We start from the raw sequence: 15,608 nt of genomic DNA, 5'->3' as shown, positions 1-15,608 counted from the left end.
GTTAGGGGCTGCAGAACACTGGGAAACACCCCTCAAGCAAACCTTCCCTCAGGGCTTGGCTCATTCATCTCAGTTCCAACACCTAAATTTCTATTTGTGGCTGGGCCGCAAGGGAGCAGGGCCCTTATCCAAAAGGAAGATCAGCCGGATGCAATCATACAAGGCTGCTTTCCACCCTCTTCCTGACCCCTAAAGTTCCTTCTAATTCGCCAGAGGTAGTTAAAGGACACTGAAGGTAAACACTACATGGGATGGGCCCTGACCCAGGCCATTCCCTCGACTTCAGCACTTTAGCTTGGCAGTATAGGAAAGATAAGCTTCCAGCAGTGGCTGGCCTCTACCCCCTAGCAGAGACTAAAGGTCTCCCCACCAAAATGAAGATAGAAACAAGAGATGAGGGAAGAGCCCAACAAGTGTCCAAAAGTTCAGTGACCTTAACAGGGATGTAAGTCTCCCTGTTTCCTCCTTCCCCCTCTCTCAGCCTTCCCATCCCTTAGGTTCCAGGGAAAGCCATGGGCTCAAAACTTTCAAAGACTAGGAAGTAGCTGCTGGTCACCTGGCACAGCCCAGGAACAGGCTCTCCATTTCATGTGTGCCTCAGTTTCCCCATTTTCAACACAAGCAGGTTCCTACAGGGACTAGGGAGAGTAGTGAGTAGGATGGGCCTCTGGTTCAGGACGGTGATCTCACCACCTCAGGAGGTGGATGTTTGTGGTTTGGCCCAGGTAAGGGGGGGGGGGGTGCAGGGGGTGGATATGGGAAAAGCTAACACTGGTAACAACCTAAGGCAAAGGACTCCAAGCTGAGTACTTTGTGGAGCTGGTAACCAGGATCTACCTGGAGGGCAAAAAAGCAAAAACAAAAAAACTCCTTTTGAGTAGGCTGACCTTAAAGACCCAAAGAGACCTACACCCAAGACCCAAGGCCACCTGCCTCTCCCATTGGCCCGGAGCCAGTGTCAAATCTCTGACCCCCCTGACTCAGCAGAGGGCAGAACCTGGGAGAAGGGAAGTGTCTTTCCACCAGGAGGGCCAGCTAGCCAGCACTTCCTGCTTAAACTAGGGGATCCCTGTCCAGATGCGGGTCTCTGCCCCTCACTCAAAGTTGGATAGGCTGTGTCCCTGGAGCGGTGCAGAACCTATCTTGTGGTGCCCTGGGCTCTTCATTTCCTGCAAAACCAATGCCTAGGAGGCAAGCCGTCCACATACAGCCGACCCCCCCAGGGGACCCACCCTGCCACACCCTCGGCGCGCTCAACCCAGGTGCCAGGCCACCTCACCTCGGCTTTTGCCCTTGGCCCTCTTGGCCTTGTCGTCCGCTTTCTTGGCCCGCGGGGCGGTCGACTCGGCGCCCTCGGCCCCCGCCGCCTTCTTCTTGCGCCGTTTGCCCCGCAGCCAGCTGAAGGCGCGGCGGAGGCCGGAGCGGGACTTCTTCCTGCGCGGGGGGCCGCCGGGGCTCCCCGGCTCGTCGGCCGCAGGTGCGGCGGGGGGCGCGCGGGCCGCCATGGCGCGGGGCTGGGGACGCGCGGTGCCGGCGGCGGGGGTCAGGCCCCCTGCAGCGCGGCGCCCATGCGCGGGGGCGGCCGCCGCTGGAGACGCGCCCGGAGAAAAAAGTTTGGGCGGCGGAGGCCGAGCGATCGCTGCGGGGGCGGGGGCAGCGCGGGCGGGGCCGAGGGGCGGGCGGGGCACGAGCGGCGGGAGCGGCCGTCGGGGGCAGGGGGGGCGGTAGCAGCGCAGCGGCAAACCGCCCCTCCCCGCCGGCCGTGCCCCGAGGGCGAGATCCTGCTGCAGAGAAGGGGATCCTCGCCCTCCCTCCCAGATCCTCGAGGGTCTGTCTCGGAGGACCCCGAGGGAGTTCGGGATCCATAGGGCAAGAAAGGACAGCAAGGTGCTGGGCTTGGACCACCCGGTGTCTCCTACGGTTGGGGAAGACTTTTTCCCAGACACCTGGGACCTGTGGCAGACATTCTCCTGGCTCAAGGACCATAGCAGGGCCCAGCTTCCAGCAATGTTCTGTGTACCTGATTGTTCCTGATTCATTCCTGAGCACCTAGAGTGGGATGATCAGGCCTCAGTTTACCCTTAACCGGGCTGTGATTCCCCCCAGGGCACTCATATTAAAACTCTGGGCTTTCCCATTGAGATGCTCAACTAAGATAAATTAGGGTGGATCTTACGGTAGGTGACTAGTGAGTGCCTGGGGACGCTGGTAAGAGAAAGCCTTTAGAAGTCTGGAAAATGCTGTGTTCATTTCCTTGCAGGCCTCTGGTGCTGTATCATAGCTGACCAAGCCCTTTTTATCTCTGATTTTATAAACTCTGAAGAAAGCAAGGTAGGGAATGTTTCCCTTTAGGACAGAAGGGAGCATGAGGCCAGGAGGGGATCAAAGCCAGCATTCTGATGCTCATCTCTGCCTCCGCGGTCCCCAGAAGAGTCTTGAGGGTCCCACAGTTAGAGTTGAGAGTTGTCTAGCATTATCAATTTGACACTTGTCACACAGCTTTCACCCGGGGCCTGCATAAGGACAGGAACAGGAACTGATCGTTCAGCCTAATGGGCCCTGGCACACGGTAGACCTCACTCTAACGTTGTAAGCAGACTACAGTGCAGAGAGTGATCTGACCTGCTCCAGCCCCTCGAACATCCCCCAAGGCTCCCAGCTGTGGTGAACCTGGCTGGGCCCTGAGGCAGATCACCTACTGCCCACGCTGAGCCTCAGGGAAAGGGGTAAAGTAAGTCTGGATGCATTCAGAAGCGTGCAGGCAAATACTCTGGCTTTTGTTTGTTTGTTTCCACGTATGTACAAGTCATTTCTGAATGCCAGCCGCTCCCCGAAGGAGGAGGGGGGAAAGGTAGATAGGACATCTAACAGCCGGCCTTGCCCTGGCTTTTGGAAGGGATGTTCATTATTCCTGCTCAGTACCCCATTCTTTCAATACTCTCTTCCCTGTGGCAGAGTTTGGCTGTATAATGTGTAAGGCCTCTTGTTCAGCCATCATCGTAAGATGGACCTATGATGGCGCCGCTGCCACCACCACCACCACCACCACTCCTGGCTGCAAAAGGTGTTGCTCTCAGGCTAGAGAGATGGCCCAGTGGTAAAGAGCACAGGCTGCTGTCCCAGAGGACCCAAGTTCAATTCCTAGCACCCACATAGCAACTCAGAAATCTGTAACTCCAGTTCCAAAGGTTCTAACACCCGTATACCGATACATGCAGACAAAACACCAATGTACATTTAAAAAGAAAAAAAAAAAAGTTACTAACCTAGGCTCCTAGGGACTCACAGAGACTGGATCCAACAACCCGGGAGCCTGCGTGAGACTGACCTAGGCCCTCTGAAGATATGTTACAGTTATTTAGCGTGATCTTCTTGTGGGACTCCTAACAGTGGGAGCAGGGGCACAGCTGGGAGCAAGGGTTGTCTCTGACTCTTTCTTTTGCCTGCTTTTAAGACTCTTTTTCCTCATGTTGAGTTGTCTAGCCTTAATACGAGGGGAGGTATCTAAGTCTTACTGAAACTTGATGTTCGTGTTTGGTTGATATCCATAGGAGGCCTGCCCTTTTCTGGATAGAAATGGGGGATGAGTGGATGGTCTGAGGTGAGGGAGGGGGGAACTGGGAGGAGAAGAGGGCGGGAAAACTGCAGTTAGGATAAAAAAAAATAAAGACGTGTATTACTTTTTTTTTTTTTTTTAAGGGAATCCTTGCTCTCCGTGAGCTGGTAGCTGGGGTTCTAGCACAGTGGCAGATGCTTGCCAGTAAGCACAAAGCCCTGCTTCCCAGACCTAGCTTTCCAGTTCTTCATAAACCTGTGGTAGTGTTGCGTGTGACCCCAGCATTCAGGAGATGGAAGCAGAAGGGTCAGTTCAAGATCATCCTGGGCTACGTAGTGAGTTTGAGGCCCAGCCTGAACTTTACGAGAGAACCTGGGTGGGTGGGGCAACATCACGGTGTTCTATCCAGCCCAGGACCTTTGGAGTTCGGGGCCATACGTGACTTCATAAATCTGGATAAGCCCCCCCCCCCACACACACACACATCAGAATCCACAGGGATTAACCCACAGATCCTAGCCCCTGATTCAGAGGGAACGGAAAGAGTACAGAAAAGTCAAGGTTGTATTCCCTTCCCCCTCCTCATCCCGATACACAGCCTCCCTCCCCCCCCCCCAGCCCCGTCTCAGAGCCAGCCTGTGCCCCAGCATAACTGAGTGCTTCCCCTGAACTCAGGATTGCTCGATTGCTCAGCTGAGCTCCTTACTTCACTGGCAGGACCTGGAACTGACTTCCCAGAAGTCCCTGTAATGCCAGCACAAAGTCCAACCTGGAGCCAGGCTGTCACCTGACCCAGCAGGAAGTTGCCAACCTATCCCTAGAGAGGAACTAGCAATAACCAGACTTAGGGCCGCAGCCCAAGGGCCCTTCAAATTTGCTCTGACACGTTTGGAAAGCTTAAGACAGTTGCTTGGAAGATCTGTCTCCCACAGGCATCAGCTTTGTCTGCCTGGGCCCAGCTTCCTCCAGAACAGACTCCTTCTCAGCCAGGCCGAGGTGTGACTGAGCCATCCCTCATTTCAGTAGGACACTAGAAAGGAGGAAGGAGCTCCTGTGCCTGCCCCCTCCCCTGTCGGCTTCTGGACCAATTGGAAGGGCTGCAGTCTTAGGGCAGGGCAGAGAGGTCCTGCTAAATTGCGGACCCCCAGTAAACCGTGGGAAAAGGAACCCCGCAGAGTCCCTCCGTCAACCAGCGTTCCTATGTCCTTTACTCCTAGGCTGCGGGCAGCTAGCGGCTTTGTTAACATTTCAAACAAACTCCCGCCGAGGTCTTCTTTGATCTTCCCTGCATCTCATAGAATCGGAGCCCCAGACTAATTCCACCCTTTCAGCCCTTCCCAACCCCTCTGGGATAAGAGATGAAGTAACTGCCCAGGGTCAGTGGTGTGTGGCCCAATGGAGGTGTGCCCAGCTCCCAGTTGGTGCCGGCTTGCAAGAAGCTGAGGGAAAGGAGGAAGGAGATTTAAAAGCAGAGAGAGAAGAGGAAGTCATTGCTGTGCCTCCTTTGAGGAATGGGTTGTGGTTCCCTTTATTGTTTAGGTAGATATCTCCTCAACACCTGCTCTGGGTTCCAAGCATCCAAAGATGGGCCACGGCCCCGACTTTTATTCCCTTAGTACAGAGTGTAATTATTGGACTTGGTGTACTGTCTGGCATCTGTAATCCAGCTATTCTACTTGAAAGGAGCATGACTTAAGATGAGGTAACACTGAGAAGCCTGTCTCAAAAAGAAAAGCTGGGTGTGGAAGGACACAGCTCAGCCCATAGAGTGCCAGCCTACCAAGGCCCTGAGTTCAAGTCTCTGTCCACACCTTGTGTGTGAGAGAAGAGAAGATTCCTTTCTTTTAGCAAATACAACATTTTTCCTCTTTCAAAATCTATGGTTTCTACACCTCCCCCTCCACCACACACACACACACACACACACACACACACACACACACACACACACACACACACGTCATTATGTAGCCGAGGAGAATGACCTTGTGTTCCTGACTCAACTTGAATTCCTTATCCTCCTGACTGCACCTCTCAAGTGCTAGAATTACAGGTGTCTGCCATCCCTCCTGGTTTACACCATACTGAAGAGAAAACCAACCCATCCCCACCCCACCCCCCGCCCCCATACACACACCTTAAAGTGGTAGGTAGGTACTCTGTACAGCTGTATCCATCCCCCAGGCCTTGTGGGGTTTTGTTGTTTTATGAGTTTACTTTTCTTCTTTCTTTCTTCTTGGTGGTTGGGTTTTGTTTTGTTTCTTTGTTTGTCTTTGGTTTGTTTGTTTATTTGTTTGTTTGAGACAGGGTTACTCTGTTTAGCCTTAGCTGTCCTGGAATTCGCTCTGTAGATGAGGCTGGCCCCTAACTCAGTCACCTGCCTCTACCTACAGAGTGCTGGTCTAAAAGGTGTGCAACACCACCACCACCCAGCACTTATGGGGTTCTCAATAATTGTTTTATTGTTTATGTGTATTTATCTATATGAATGTATGTACACCTGCCCAGGGATCCCAGAGAGGATGTCAAAGACCCTGAAGCTACAGACATGTGTGAGTTGTGAGCTGTTCCTTGTGAGTTTTGGAAACCAAACTCAGATCCGCTACCAAAATAACACTCTTAACTGCGGAACCAGCTCTCTAGCCCTCTCAGCTCTTGCTTTTTGTTTTATTTTGTAGTTCAGGCTAGCCTAGAACTTACTTTACATCCTAGGCTAGCTTCAATCCTCCCACTTCAGCCTCCTGAGCACTGAACTCACAAGCATGCTCCACCATACCTGACTTCCTTCTTACACTTAAATTAATTTTATTTATTTATTACATGTGTGTGCAGGAGTTTGCATACCATAGCATGAGTGGTCAGAATACCACTTTCAGAAGTTGGTTCTTTCCTTTCACGATGTAAGTGTTAAAGATAGAACTTCTCAGGCCTGTTGACCCACCTTGCCCAGCCCCTTTTACTTTTGGAGACAAAGTCTCATTGTGTAGCCCAGGTTATCCTCAAACTCATGGTCCCTCTGCCTCCACACTCAGCCCATCCCCACATTCTGATGGATAAAATGGATAAAAGAAATGCTCTATATGAATCAGTTTTATCTGATAAATCACCATGTTGGGGCTAGGGAGATAGTTCTGGGAGTAAGAAGCCTCCTACACAAGGGTGCAGGCCTGAACCTGGATTCCCCAAAACCTATATGAAGCTGGACACAGTGTAGGGTGTCTGGAATCTACACAGAAAAGGACAATTGAGGCAGAAGAATATGCAGACAAACTTGAACCAGAGAGCCTGGACAAAGATGCATTGGTGAAGAGACCCTGCCTCAGACAAGGTAAGAGACAAGGATGACACTTGAGGTTGTCCTTTAACCTCCACAGAGGTGCCAGGGTACATATGTGTCTGCACTATACACAGGACACACACACACACACACACACACACACACACACACACACACATTTTGAAAGACCAAGACTGAGGCTGGAGAGATGGCTCAATGGTTAAGAGCACTGGCTGATCTTCCAGAAGACTCTGGTTCAATTCCCAGCACCCACATGGCAGCTCACAACTGTCTATAACTCCAAGATCTGACAACTTCACATAGACATACATGCAGGCAAAAACATGCCAATGTGCATAAAATAAAGATAAATAAACTGAAGAAGAAGAAGAGGAAGAAGGAGGAGGAAGAAGGAGGAGGAAGAAGAGGAGAAGAAGAAGAAGAAGAAGAAGAAGAAGAAGAAGAAGAAGAAGAAGAAGAAGAAGAAGAAGAAGAAAGACCAAGACTTTTCTAGCCTTGGTTGACTGTAGTAACACATGCTTATATCCTCAGCCCTCAACAACAACCGCAGAAGGCTCAGGAGCTGGAAGCCAGCTGAATCAGAACCACCCTGGGTTGGGGGGGGAGAGACCACCTTGTAATATCGGCTGGCCACACGGTGAGTCAGCAGGAGCAGCGGTGGCATTTTAATGGCCTAAAAAAGGCCAAACTCTGAGTTATAGGTGGTGGTTATAGTTTTAAATGAGTGCCAGTATTTAATTTATTTCCGCAACACTTTGTGTTAGCCAGTAATTAGAAAATGCTGAGTCTCAGAGACGAGCAGGAACGAAGAGTTTTTAACAACTCGGTAGAAATGTCAGCTTTATTCTGGGTTCTGCCAAGTTTAAAGCTGGGTGTGGTGACATAGGACTTTAATCTCTGTGAGTTCGAGGCCAGTCTGGTCTACAGAGCTAGTTCCTGGACAGCCAGGACTACACAGAGAAACTCTGTCAGGAGAGAGAGAGAGAGAGAGTTAGTTAGTTAGTTAGTTAGTTAGTTTCGGGTGAGATGGCTCCGTTCTCTTTGTAGCTCTGGTTGGCTTTAACCTCCCTATGTAAGCCATACTAGCCAGGAAGTCATGGAGCTCTACCTGCCTCTGCCCCAGCCTCCGCCTCCACCTCTGCCTCCTGTTCTGGGGCTAAAAAGGCAGGCATGAGCCACCACACTCAGCAACTTGCTTTTGCAGAAGACCTTAATTTGATTCACAGCATCCACATGGTGACTCATAACCATCTGTAACTTCAGTTCTGAGGAACCAAACACCCTCTTCTGACCCTGACAGGCACCACATAGCACACATACCTTCATACACATAAATCATTTTTTACTGTTAAGAATATGCATCGTCGGGCTGGAGAGATGGCTCAGTGGTTAAGTGCACCGACTGCTTTTCCAGAGATCCTGAGTTTAATTCCCAGCAATCACATGGTGGCTCGAAACCATCTGTAATGGGATCTGATGCTCTCTTCTGGTGTGTCTGAAGACAGCTCCAGTGTACTTATATAAATAAAATAAATAAATAAATCTTAAAAAAAATATATGCATCATCCTCACAGGGACCAGAGCCACACTGGGTGCTTCACAACTGCCCAGAACTCTAGCTTCAGGAGGCTCCAGTGTCCCTTCTGACCTCTGAGGGCAAAGGCATTAGTGCTCACATAACACACACGTACACACACCCACATACACACACACAATTAAAGATAAAACTTTTTATAGGAATTATTTATCTTGAGCCTGTGGCATGGGTGTTCTGCTGCTTGCACGTATGTATGTGCACCACATGCGTGCTCAGGGAAGTCGAAAGAAAACATGGGATGTTGTACCAGGAATGGCTGTCCAGGGCAAAGGCACAAGCAACTGGATGTCCTGGAGCTAGAGTTACAGATAGCTGTAAGTTACCATGTGGGTGCTAGGAACAGAGCAACAAGTGTTCTTAACTACGAAGCCAATTTTTCTAGCCCCCAAAATTAAAAGAAAGATGTTTGGAAAGGAAGGAAGGAAGGAAGGAGGAAAAGAGAAGGAAGGAAGGAAGGAAGGGAAGGAGACATGTTTTTATAACCTGGTTTGATAGCCCACAGGAGACTGGAGCAGAAGAATTGCTGGTCTAGACTTCATAGTGAATTTTTTTTTTTTTTTCTAGACAGGGTTTCTCTGTGTAGCCTTGGCTGACCTGGAACTCACTCTGTAGACCAGGCTGGCCTCGAACTCAGAAATCCGCCTGCCTCTGCCTCCCAAGTGCTGGGATTAAAGGCGTGCGCCACCACCGCCCGGGGCCCAGAGCAAATACCTTTATCTGCAGAGTCAATTTGCTGGCCTCCAAACAAATGGAGTGTTCACACGTGTGCATATGTGTATGTGCGTGTGCATGTGTGTGTGCTATATGCTGTCTCAAATGGTTGAATGAAACCATGTGTCACAAAAGGAGCCCTATTGCCAATCTTGTTTTTAACACACACACACACACACACACACACACACACACACACACACACACAGTACTAATTGCTAGGTGTCCTTAGCGAGGAACTTGCCTTGTCTGGACTGGACAGTTTTCCCTGCTGGAAGTGCCTAGGTCTGTTGGTGTGAGGGTGCAGCTCACATGTGCAGAAGCCCCCTTAACTCACCTTCCATTCACCCTCATCCCAGAGCTGGGCCCAACTAGGGCCCCATGAAACCACCGAACTGCCCAAGTTGGAAGGCAGAGGCGTGTTGCCATGGAGATAGGCTTTGTTTTCCCCCAACTGTCTGACACTATCTGAGAAGCACACAAAGCTCAGCCAGATGGATGATGACCTAGCCTGGGAGAGTAGGGATTTCCTGACCTGAGGTGCAGAAGGCTCTGTGCTCTCCATGGACAGGGGTCAGCACTTCTCTGTGATCAGCCTGGTCTGTCAGCTGGAAAGGCTTCCTGTAGGGAGTGTGGGAGGAGCCCCTCTCTAGGTGTTTGCTGACACTCACTCCACTGCTCCTGAGCAGCACCACTGGCTCTGCGCCCAAGGTCAAGGCTAGGAGGGCAACACCTCCGCATGGCTTTCTGGAAGCTGGGCTAGTGGGAGCAAAGCTTCCTGCCCGTCACCACAGGGAAAGAGATCGATCGATGAGGATCTTCAGAGACCTCAGCCTCCCATCTACAGTGAGGCTTATACAAACAGTGGGGCATAAACACTCTGGGACACACCCACATACACAGTGATTCAGACCGGCACATCCAGGCACATGATATGCTAAGACAGACATCTAAACATGTGTAAACACAACAGAAACGCTCTGAAACACTCAGATGCACACCAAGGGCGCATGAGCGTGTGCACGTGTGCACACACACACACAGAGACACACACACCCTGCCAGCACACCCACTCCCTCTGCTTACACAGGCACTCCCAGATGACGTAAATACACACATCCCAGGTGTATAGATATTCATTGATAAATATGGAATACATATATTCTCATGTTCAGTAGCCATAAACGTCATTGCATTGAGACATCCATGGGCTGGTTATACAAACACAGACACAAAGATGCAAACAGTTGCCAAGTGAAAACCCAGGTTCAGCAAGGGAAAGGAAAGGGAAGAGGGTCCCTTCTTAGTGAGTGCCAGGTTTTCAGCAGGCAGCTCGAAGGGATGTTTATCTGTCAGATCTTTTTAAAACTCTTCCAGCAAGCTGTGTGGTTGGTAGTATCATCCCTGCTTTAGACGGATGTGATTACATAAAGCATCCAGGCTTGGGCTACCGAGTACAGAGCCTGCCTACAGTACACGAGGCCCTGGATTAGACCCCTAGCCTAAGGAAAAACAGAAAAAGGGAGAGGTGAAAGGAAGAGAGTGGAGGAGAAAAGGAAGGAAGATTGGATGAAAGGTAGACAAAATACCAAAGGGCTGAGAAGCTCACTTGGGGCACTCGCTGCACAAGTGTGAGGACCTGAGTTAAAATCCCCGACACCCACGTAAAAGAGCTAAGAGCTGGAGAGATAGATCAGCAGTTCAAAACTCTGGCTGCTCTTCTAGAGGACCTAGGTTCAATTCCCAGCACCCACATAGTAGGTCAAATTGTAACTTCAGTTCCCGGTGATCTGACACCCTTGCACAGACACACATGCGGGCAAAACACCGATGCACATAAAGGCCCAGCTGTGTTCCTGTAATCCTAGTGTTAGGAATGGGATAGAAGGCAGGTAGTGGGACTCTCTAGCCAGACAGTTCATCTACTCTGTGACTAGTCATCCAGTAAGCTCACTGAGAGACCATGTCTCAAAAAACACTGTGGTGATCGAAGAAGACACCAACATTGACCTCTGGTCTCAACATGCTCAGGTATGCATGTGCACCATACCTGAACACACGTGCCTACAACATACATACACACACACACACACACACACACACACACACTGCAGAATTAAAGACAGTTAATTTAGAAATGCCTCTTTGAATACAGCTCCCCACCGCAGCCTGTCCGATATTAGCATTATCAGCAAATTTCCATTCACAGCCTTTCCCTGTGTACTCTACACACACACACACACACACACACACACACACACACACGCAAAGATACATGCAAATGTGAACATATCCCACAAAACTGACTCAGAGAGGACAAGAAACTTGACCAAGGTCATACAGCTAGTTAGTAGTAGAATTAGGGTTTGGATTTATCCTTGCCTGCTTCACTTCAAAGTGCTGTTTCTGCTGCCTCAGCCAGCAGACAACCATGGTGCTACAGACTCACAGAGGGGAGGCCAGCCTGCCTGCAGGGGCAAACTCTCTGAGCTGGAAAGAAAGTTCTCTACAGCTTCCCTGACTGCTGGATCCCTCTGAGACCTGGAGCCCTGGATCTAATCCCTTGGGAGGGTTTTTCTGGCCAACGCCATTGTCCCTTCCTGTACATTCCTATTAGCAGTGACACATCCCTGGGAAGGGAATCTTTGAATCACTGACTTGTAGATGAGCAGCGTTCAGATGACTATGTGATGACATGCACCGCTCCAACCCCCAGCACCATCACACCAGTGGCCTCTGTGTCCTCTGTCTTCCTCAATCCATTCTCTACCCTGCCCCAGAGGGGCTCTAGTCAAGCTAGAGCTTGCCCCTCTGCCCCTCCTGCTATTTGTAACATCCTTCCAGCCTCCTGGGGATGCACAGTTCTTCACACTTCAGCCTCAGCACTCAACTAGCTTTGCTTTTTGATTGGCATTTCTCATCCTTTGGGATCACATGTCTCTCAGTATTTTTTTTTTTTGAGACAGATTCTCATGTACCCAAGACTGTCCTTGAACCTGGAACTCATGGTAGTGGAGCATTACCATGGGTTTCTAAACCTTCAGTACCCCCACTTTCTGAGTGTTGGGATTGTAGACATGCCCAGTTATTCCTGGTTTATGCAATGTTGAGGATGGAGCCCAGAGCTTTATGCATGCTTGAATGCTTGACAAATACTCTAGCAACTAAACTATATCCCCAGCCCTTCCCATGCCTGCTGAGCCTTTCCAGTCAAGATCCTGCCCAGTTAGAACTGCTTCTCTTGCTGGGCAGTGGTGGTGCACGCCTTTAATCCCAGCACTTGGGAGGCAGAGATAGGTGGATTTCTGAGTTCGAGGCCAGCCTGGTCTACCAAGTGAGTTCCAGGACAGCCAAGGCTATACAGAGAAACCCTGTCTCAAAACAAACAAACAAAAAACAAACAAACAAAAAAAAAAAAAGAACTGCTTCTCTTGACCACCACAGTGCTGCTGTGACTTATTGTTCCCATTTTACAGACAGTTAGATAAAGGCCTGGAGAGAAAAGGAGCCCCTTTCTTCAGGTTCTTGGTCAAGACACTCGTGATCATAATTAGCAAGCATGTTTTCTAGTGTTCTCCCAGGTAGGCCCCAGGGCCTGAAGTTCCAAAGTCTGGTGTCTTTTCTCTCTGAGTCTGCAGTGGCAGCATAGGCCTGGCACACAGGCTGAGAGCTCAGAGAATGGTTGTTGACAGGATATACATCTATTTCCTGTCCCCTTGAGTGGCAGAAGGAGAGAAAATTGGAAGACATGTTGGAAGGTCCTGGAGTCTCTGCTAGCTGACTCCTTCAGAAAGTCATAGAGTGGTCCCTTAAGGAATTGGCTGGAACTGCCCCTGGGTCCTAGGAAAGCTTGCTGACCCTGCTAGGGGGAAGCAAATGCCTCTGGCTCTGCAGCATCAGCCTTCAGTGGAATCTCTCAGCCAATTCCTCATTAAATATTTACTGTTTCCCAGTCTGCTCAGTTTGGTCCTAAGACCTAGAGGTGGTGACTGGAGACAGGACTCAGGAAATGGTCCATAGTTACTGGTCACACACAGTTACTTCAGAACCCTCCCCTTCCCCAAAGCCCTCCAGGTTGAGTTTCCAGCTCTGTTTTGTCACTGGTTCAGAGGGGGGAAAGACACTGGCCCCAGCTGGAATAGCCAGTGAGCCAGGATCCACAAGACAGGTGCCTGTGCATGCTTCCTCTGCATCCTGCATCCCAGCCCACAGCCAGAGAGGATGTGGGCCAGACTTGGAGGAGGCTCAAGGAAGCCATTTTCGAGGTGGGGCTGTGGCTGGAACACAGCCTTGCCCTGGTGGACTTTCTACAACAACAACAGCTTCTCTTTATCCAGCACTCTCCCTCCATTAGCTCATCCAGCCCTCCCCAGCGTCCCCAGGGTGCCTATTATTATCTCCATTTGACAAATGGAGCACGGAAGCTCAGTGTGGTTCATTGACTTTCCCAAGGTTGCACAGCCTAGGCACAGCAAGGCAAGAGTACACCTTGGGGCCCTCAGTTTATACTGGGGGCGGAGGGGGGGTAGAGATGCAGCTCACTCAGAGAGTACAACCAGGATGCAGGAGGTTCTGAGTTGTTCCTCTAAAGCAAAGGAGCAAAACTCTTCCTGGGTCTCTGCTGCTGCTGTCTCTCCCCCCACCCCCTCGTGTTGCCCCACTGCAGCTCCCTAGAGGATGAAAGTGAACATCTAATCCCTGCACTCTCAGACCTCACACAGATGCCCCGGGATGTTTTCTCTGCCTCGCCCAGACTTGTCCAACTCCTATTCTTCCTGCAGATGCCAGGGCACCTCCTGACTTCCCTGAAAAGGCTTCCTGGATTGACTCAGCCAGTCTTAAACACTCCTCCTAAGACACAATGTCTTCTGCAGATTTTTTTGTTCCCCTTTGAGACAGTTTCTCTGTGTAGCCTTGGCTATCCTGGAACTCAATATGTAGACCAGGTTAGTCTTGAACTCAGAGATCTACCTGTCCCTGCCTCCCAAGTGCTGGAACTAAGGGTCTGCCATACACCACCATACCCAGCTACAATCCACCCCCTCCATCCCACCCCGTTTAAACAGGGTCTTGCTATACAGTCCTGACTAGCCTGGACCTTACTATGTAGACCAGGTTAGCCTCAAACTTCCCAAGCTCTGCCTGCCTCTGCCTCCCAAGTGCTGGAATTACTGGTGCACACCACCACACCTGGCCCAATCCTCCATATAAAATTTTAATGGGCCAATTATCTTATTACAGTGTTCGTCTGTCTGCCTCTCTCATCAGACTGAGTTCCTTAAGGGCAGGGATAATGATTTCCGACACCTGTCTTCCCATGTACATAGTTGTAAGTCTTCACCGAATGCTTGCTGAATGAACATATAACATCCCTGAGGGCTGGATGGGGCCAAAGACGGTGGAGCACTAGCAGGCCAGAGCCATTAGGAGAAGCTCAAGTGTGGAATGGTATGTGCTCTGATGCATTCGGAATCTGATGTGTCACTGAGACATCCAGCTGAACATTCCCCATAGGTATGAGTCTGGGGCAGAGCCAGAAAAACTGGACAGGAAGGAAAAAAAAAAAGAAAGAAAGAAAGAAAGAAAGAAAGAAGAAAGAAAGAAAGAAAGAAAGTCTCTGCAGCTCCTACTAACTGCCTTCCCAGGCTCAAGCACTGTGTGTGTATGTGTTGAATGTGCTCTGTGGCACAAAGTCCACAGGAGCATCAACCCATTCAATGGAAGAAAAAACTGAGTCTCAGAGATTAAACTAACTCTTCAAACTTACACAACAAGAAAAAGCAGAGGCAATGGTATGCACAGAGCCCTGGGGTGGAATTCTAGCACCATATAAACCAAGCCTGGTGCCTGTAATGGCTGTACTCGGCAAGAGGGTCACAAGTTCAGGGTCATCCTTGACTACATAGTAAGTCCTGAGTCTCTTTTTTGTTTGTTTGTTTTTGGTTTTTTTGTTTTTTTCGAGACAGGGTTTCTCTGTGTAGTCCTGGCTATCCTGGAACAAACTCTGTAGACCAGGCTGGCCTCAAACTCAGAAATCCACCTGCCTCTGCCTCCCAAGTGCTGGGATTAAAGGCGTGCGCCACCACTGCCCGGCTTCCTGAGTCATCTTGAGATACATGAGACTACATCTAAAACAAGAAAGGAAGGAAGGAAGGAAGGAAGGAAGGAAGAAAGAAAGAAAAGAAAAGAAAGGGGAACCCCTCTCCTATGAGGTTCTTTAGCTGATGTGGGAGTTACCCATCTTTAAAGCAAATATTTGGAAGGCAGAAACATGATGATCAGGAATTCAAGGCTAGTCTTGGCTATATAGCAAGTTCAAAACCAACCATTCTGGGCTATATGAGACCCTATCTCAAAAACAAACAAACAGGCTCAGGATTTGAACTCAGTTCCATACGGTAGGTACCACATACCTAATCCCACCTGCATATGGTAGACAGGAAAAG

At 50.0% G+C, this 15,608-nt stretch overlaps 1 protein-coding gene across 1 annotated transcript in view; it reads right to left on the bottom strand.

Annotated features, from left to right (window-relative positions):
* Nucleotides 1-1,569, bottom strand: part of Nhsl3 (NHS like 3) — a 28,457-nt gene extending 26,888 nt beyond the window's left edge. Inside the window, exon 1 of the mRNA XM_034502256.2 lies at nucleotides 1,280-1,569. Coding sequence (XP_034358147.2) covers nucleotides 1,280-1,505 — 226 coding nt within the window. The 5' untranslated portion in view covers nucleotides 1,506-1,569. The remainder of the gene's footprint in view (nucleotides 1-1,279) is intronic.
* Nucleotides 1,570-15,608: the final 14,039 nt, after the last annotated feature.

This window comes from Arvicanthis niloticus, chromosome 5 (assembly GCF_011762505.2).
Source record: "Arvicanthis niloticus isolate mArvNil1 chromosome 5, mArvNil1.pat.X, whole genome shotgun sequence".
NCBI lineage: Eukaryota > Metazoa > Chordata > Mammalia > Rodentia > Muridae > Arvicanthis > Arvicanthis niloticus.
Note: the sequence above shows the minus strand (reverse complement) of the source record. Positions and strands in the feature narration are given on the sequence as shown.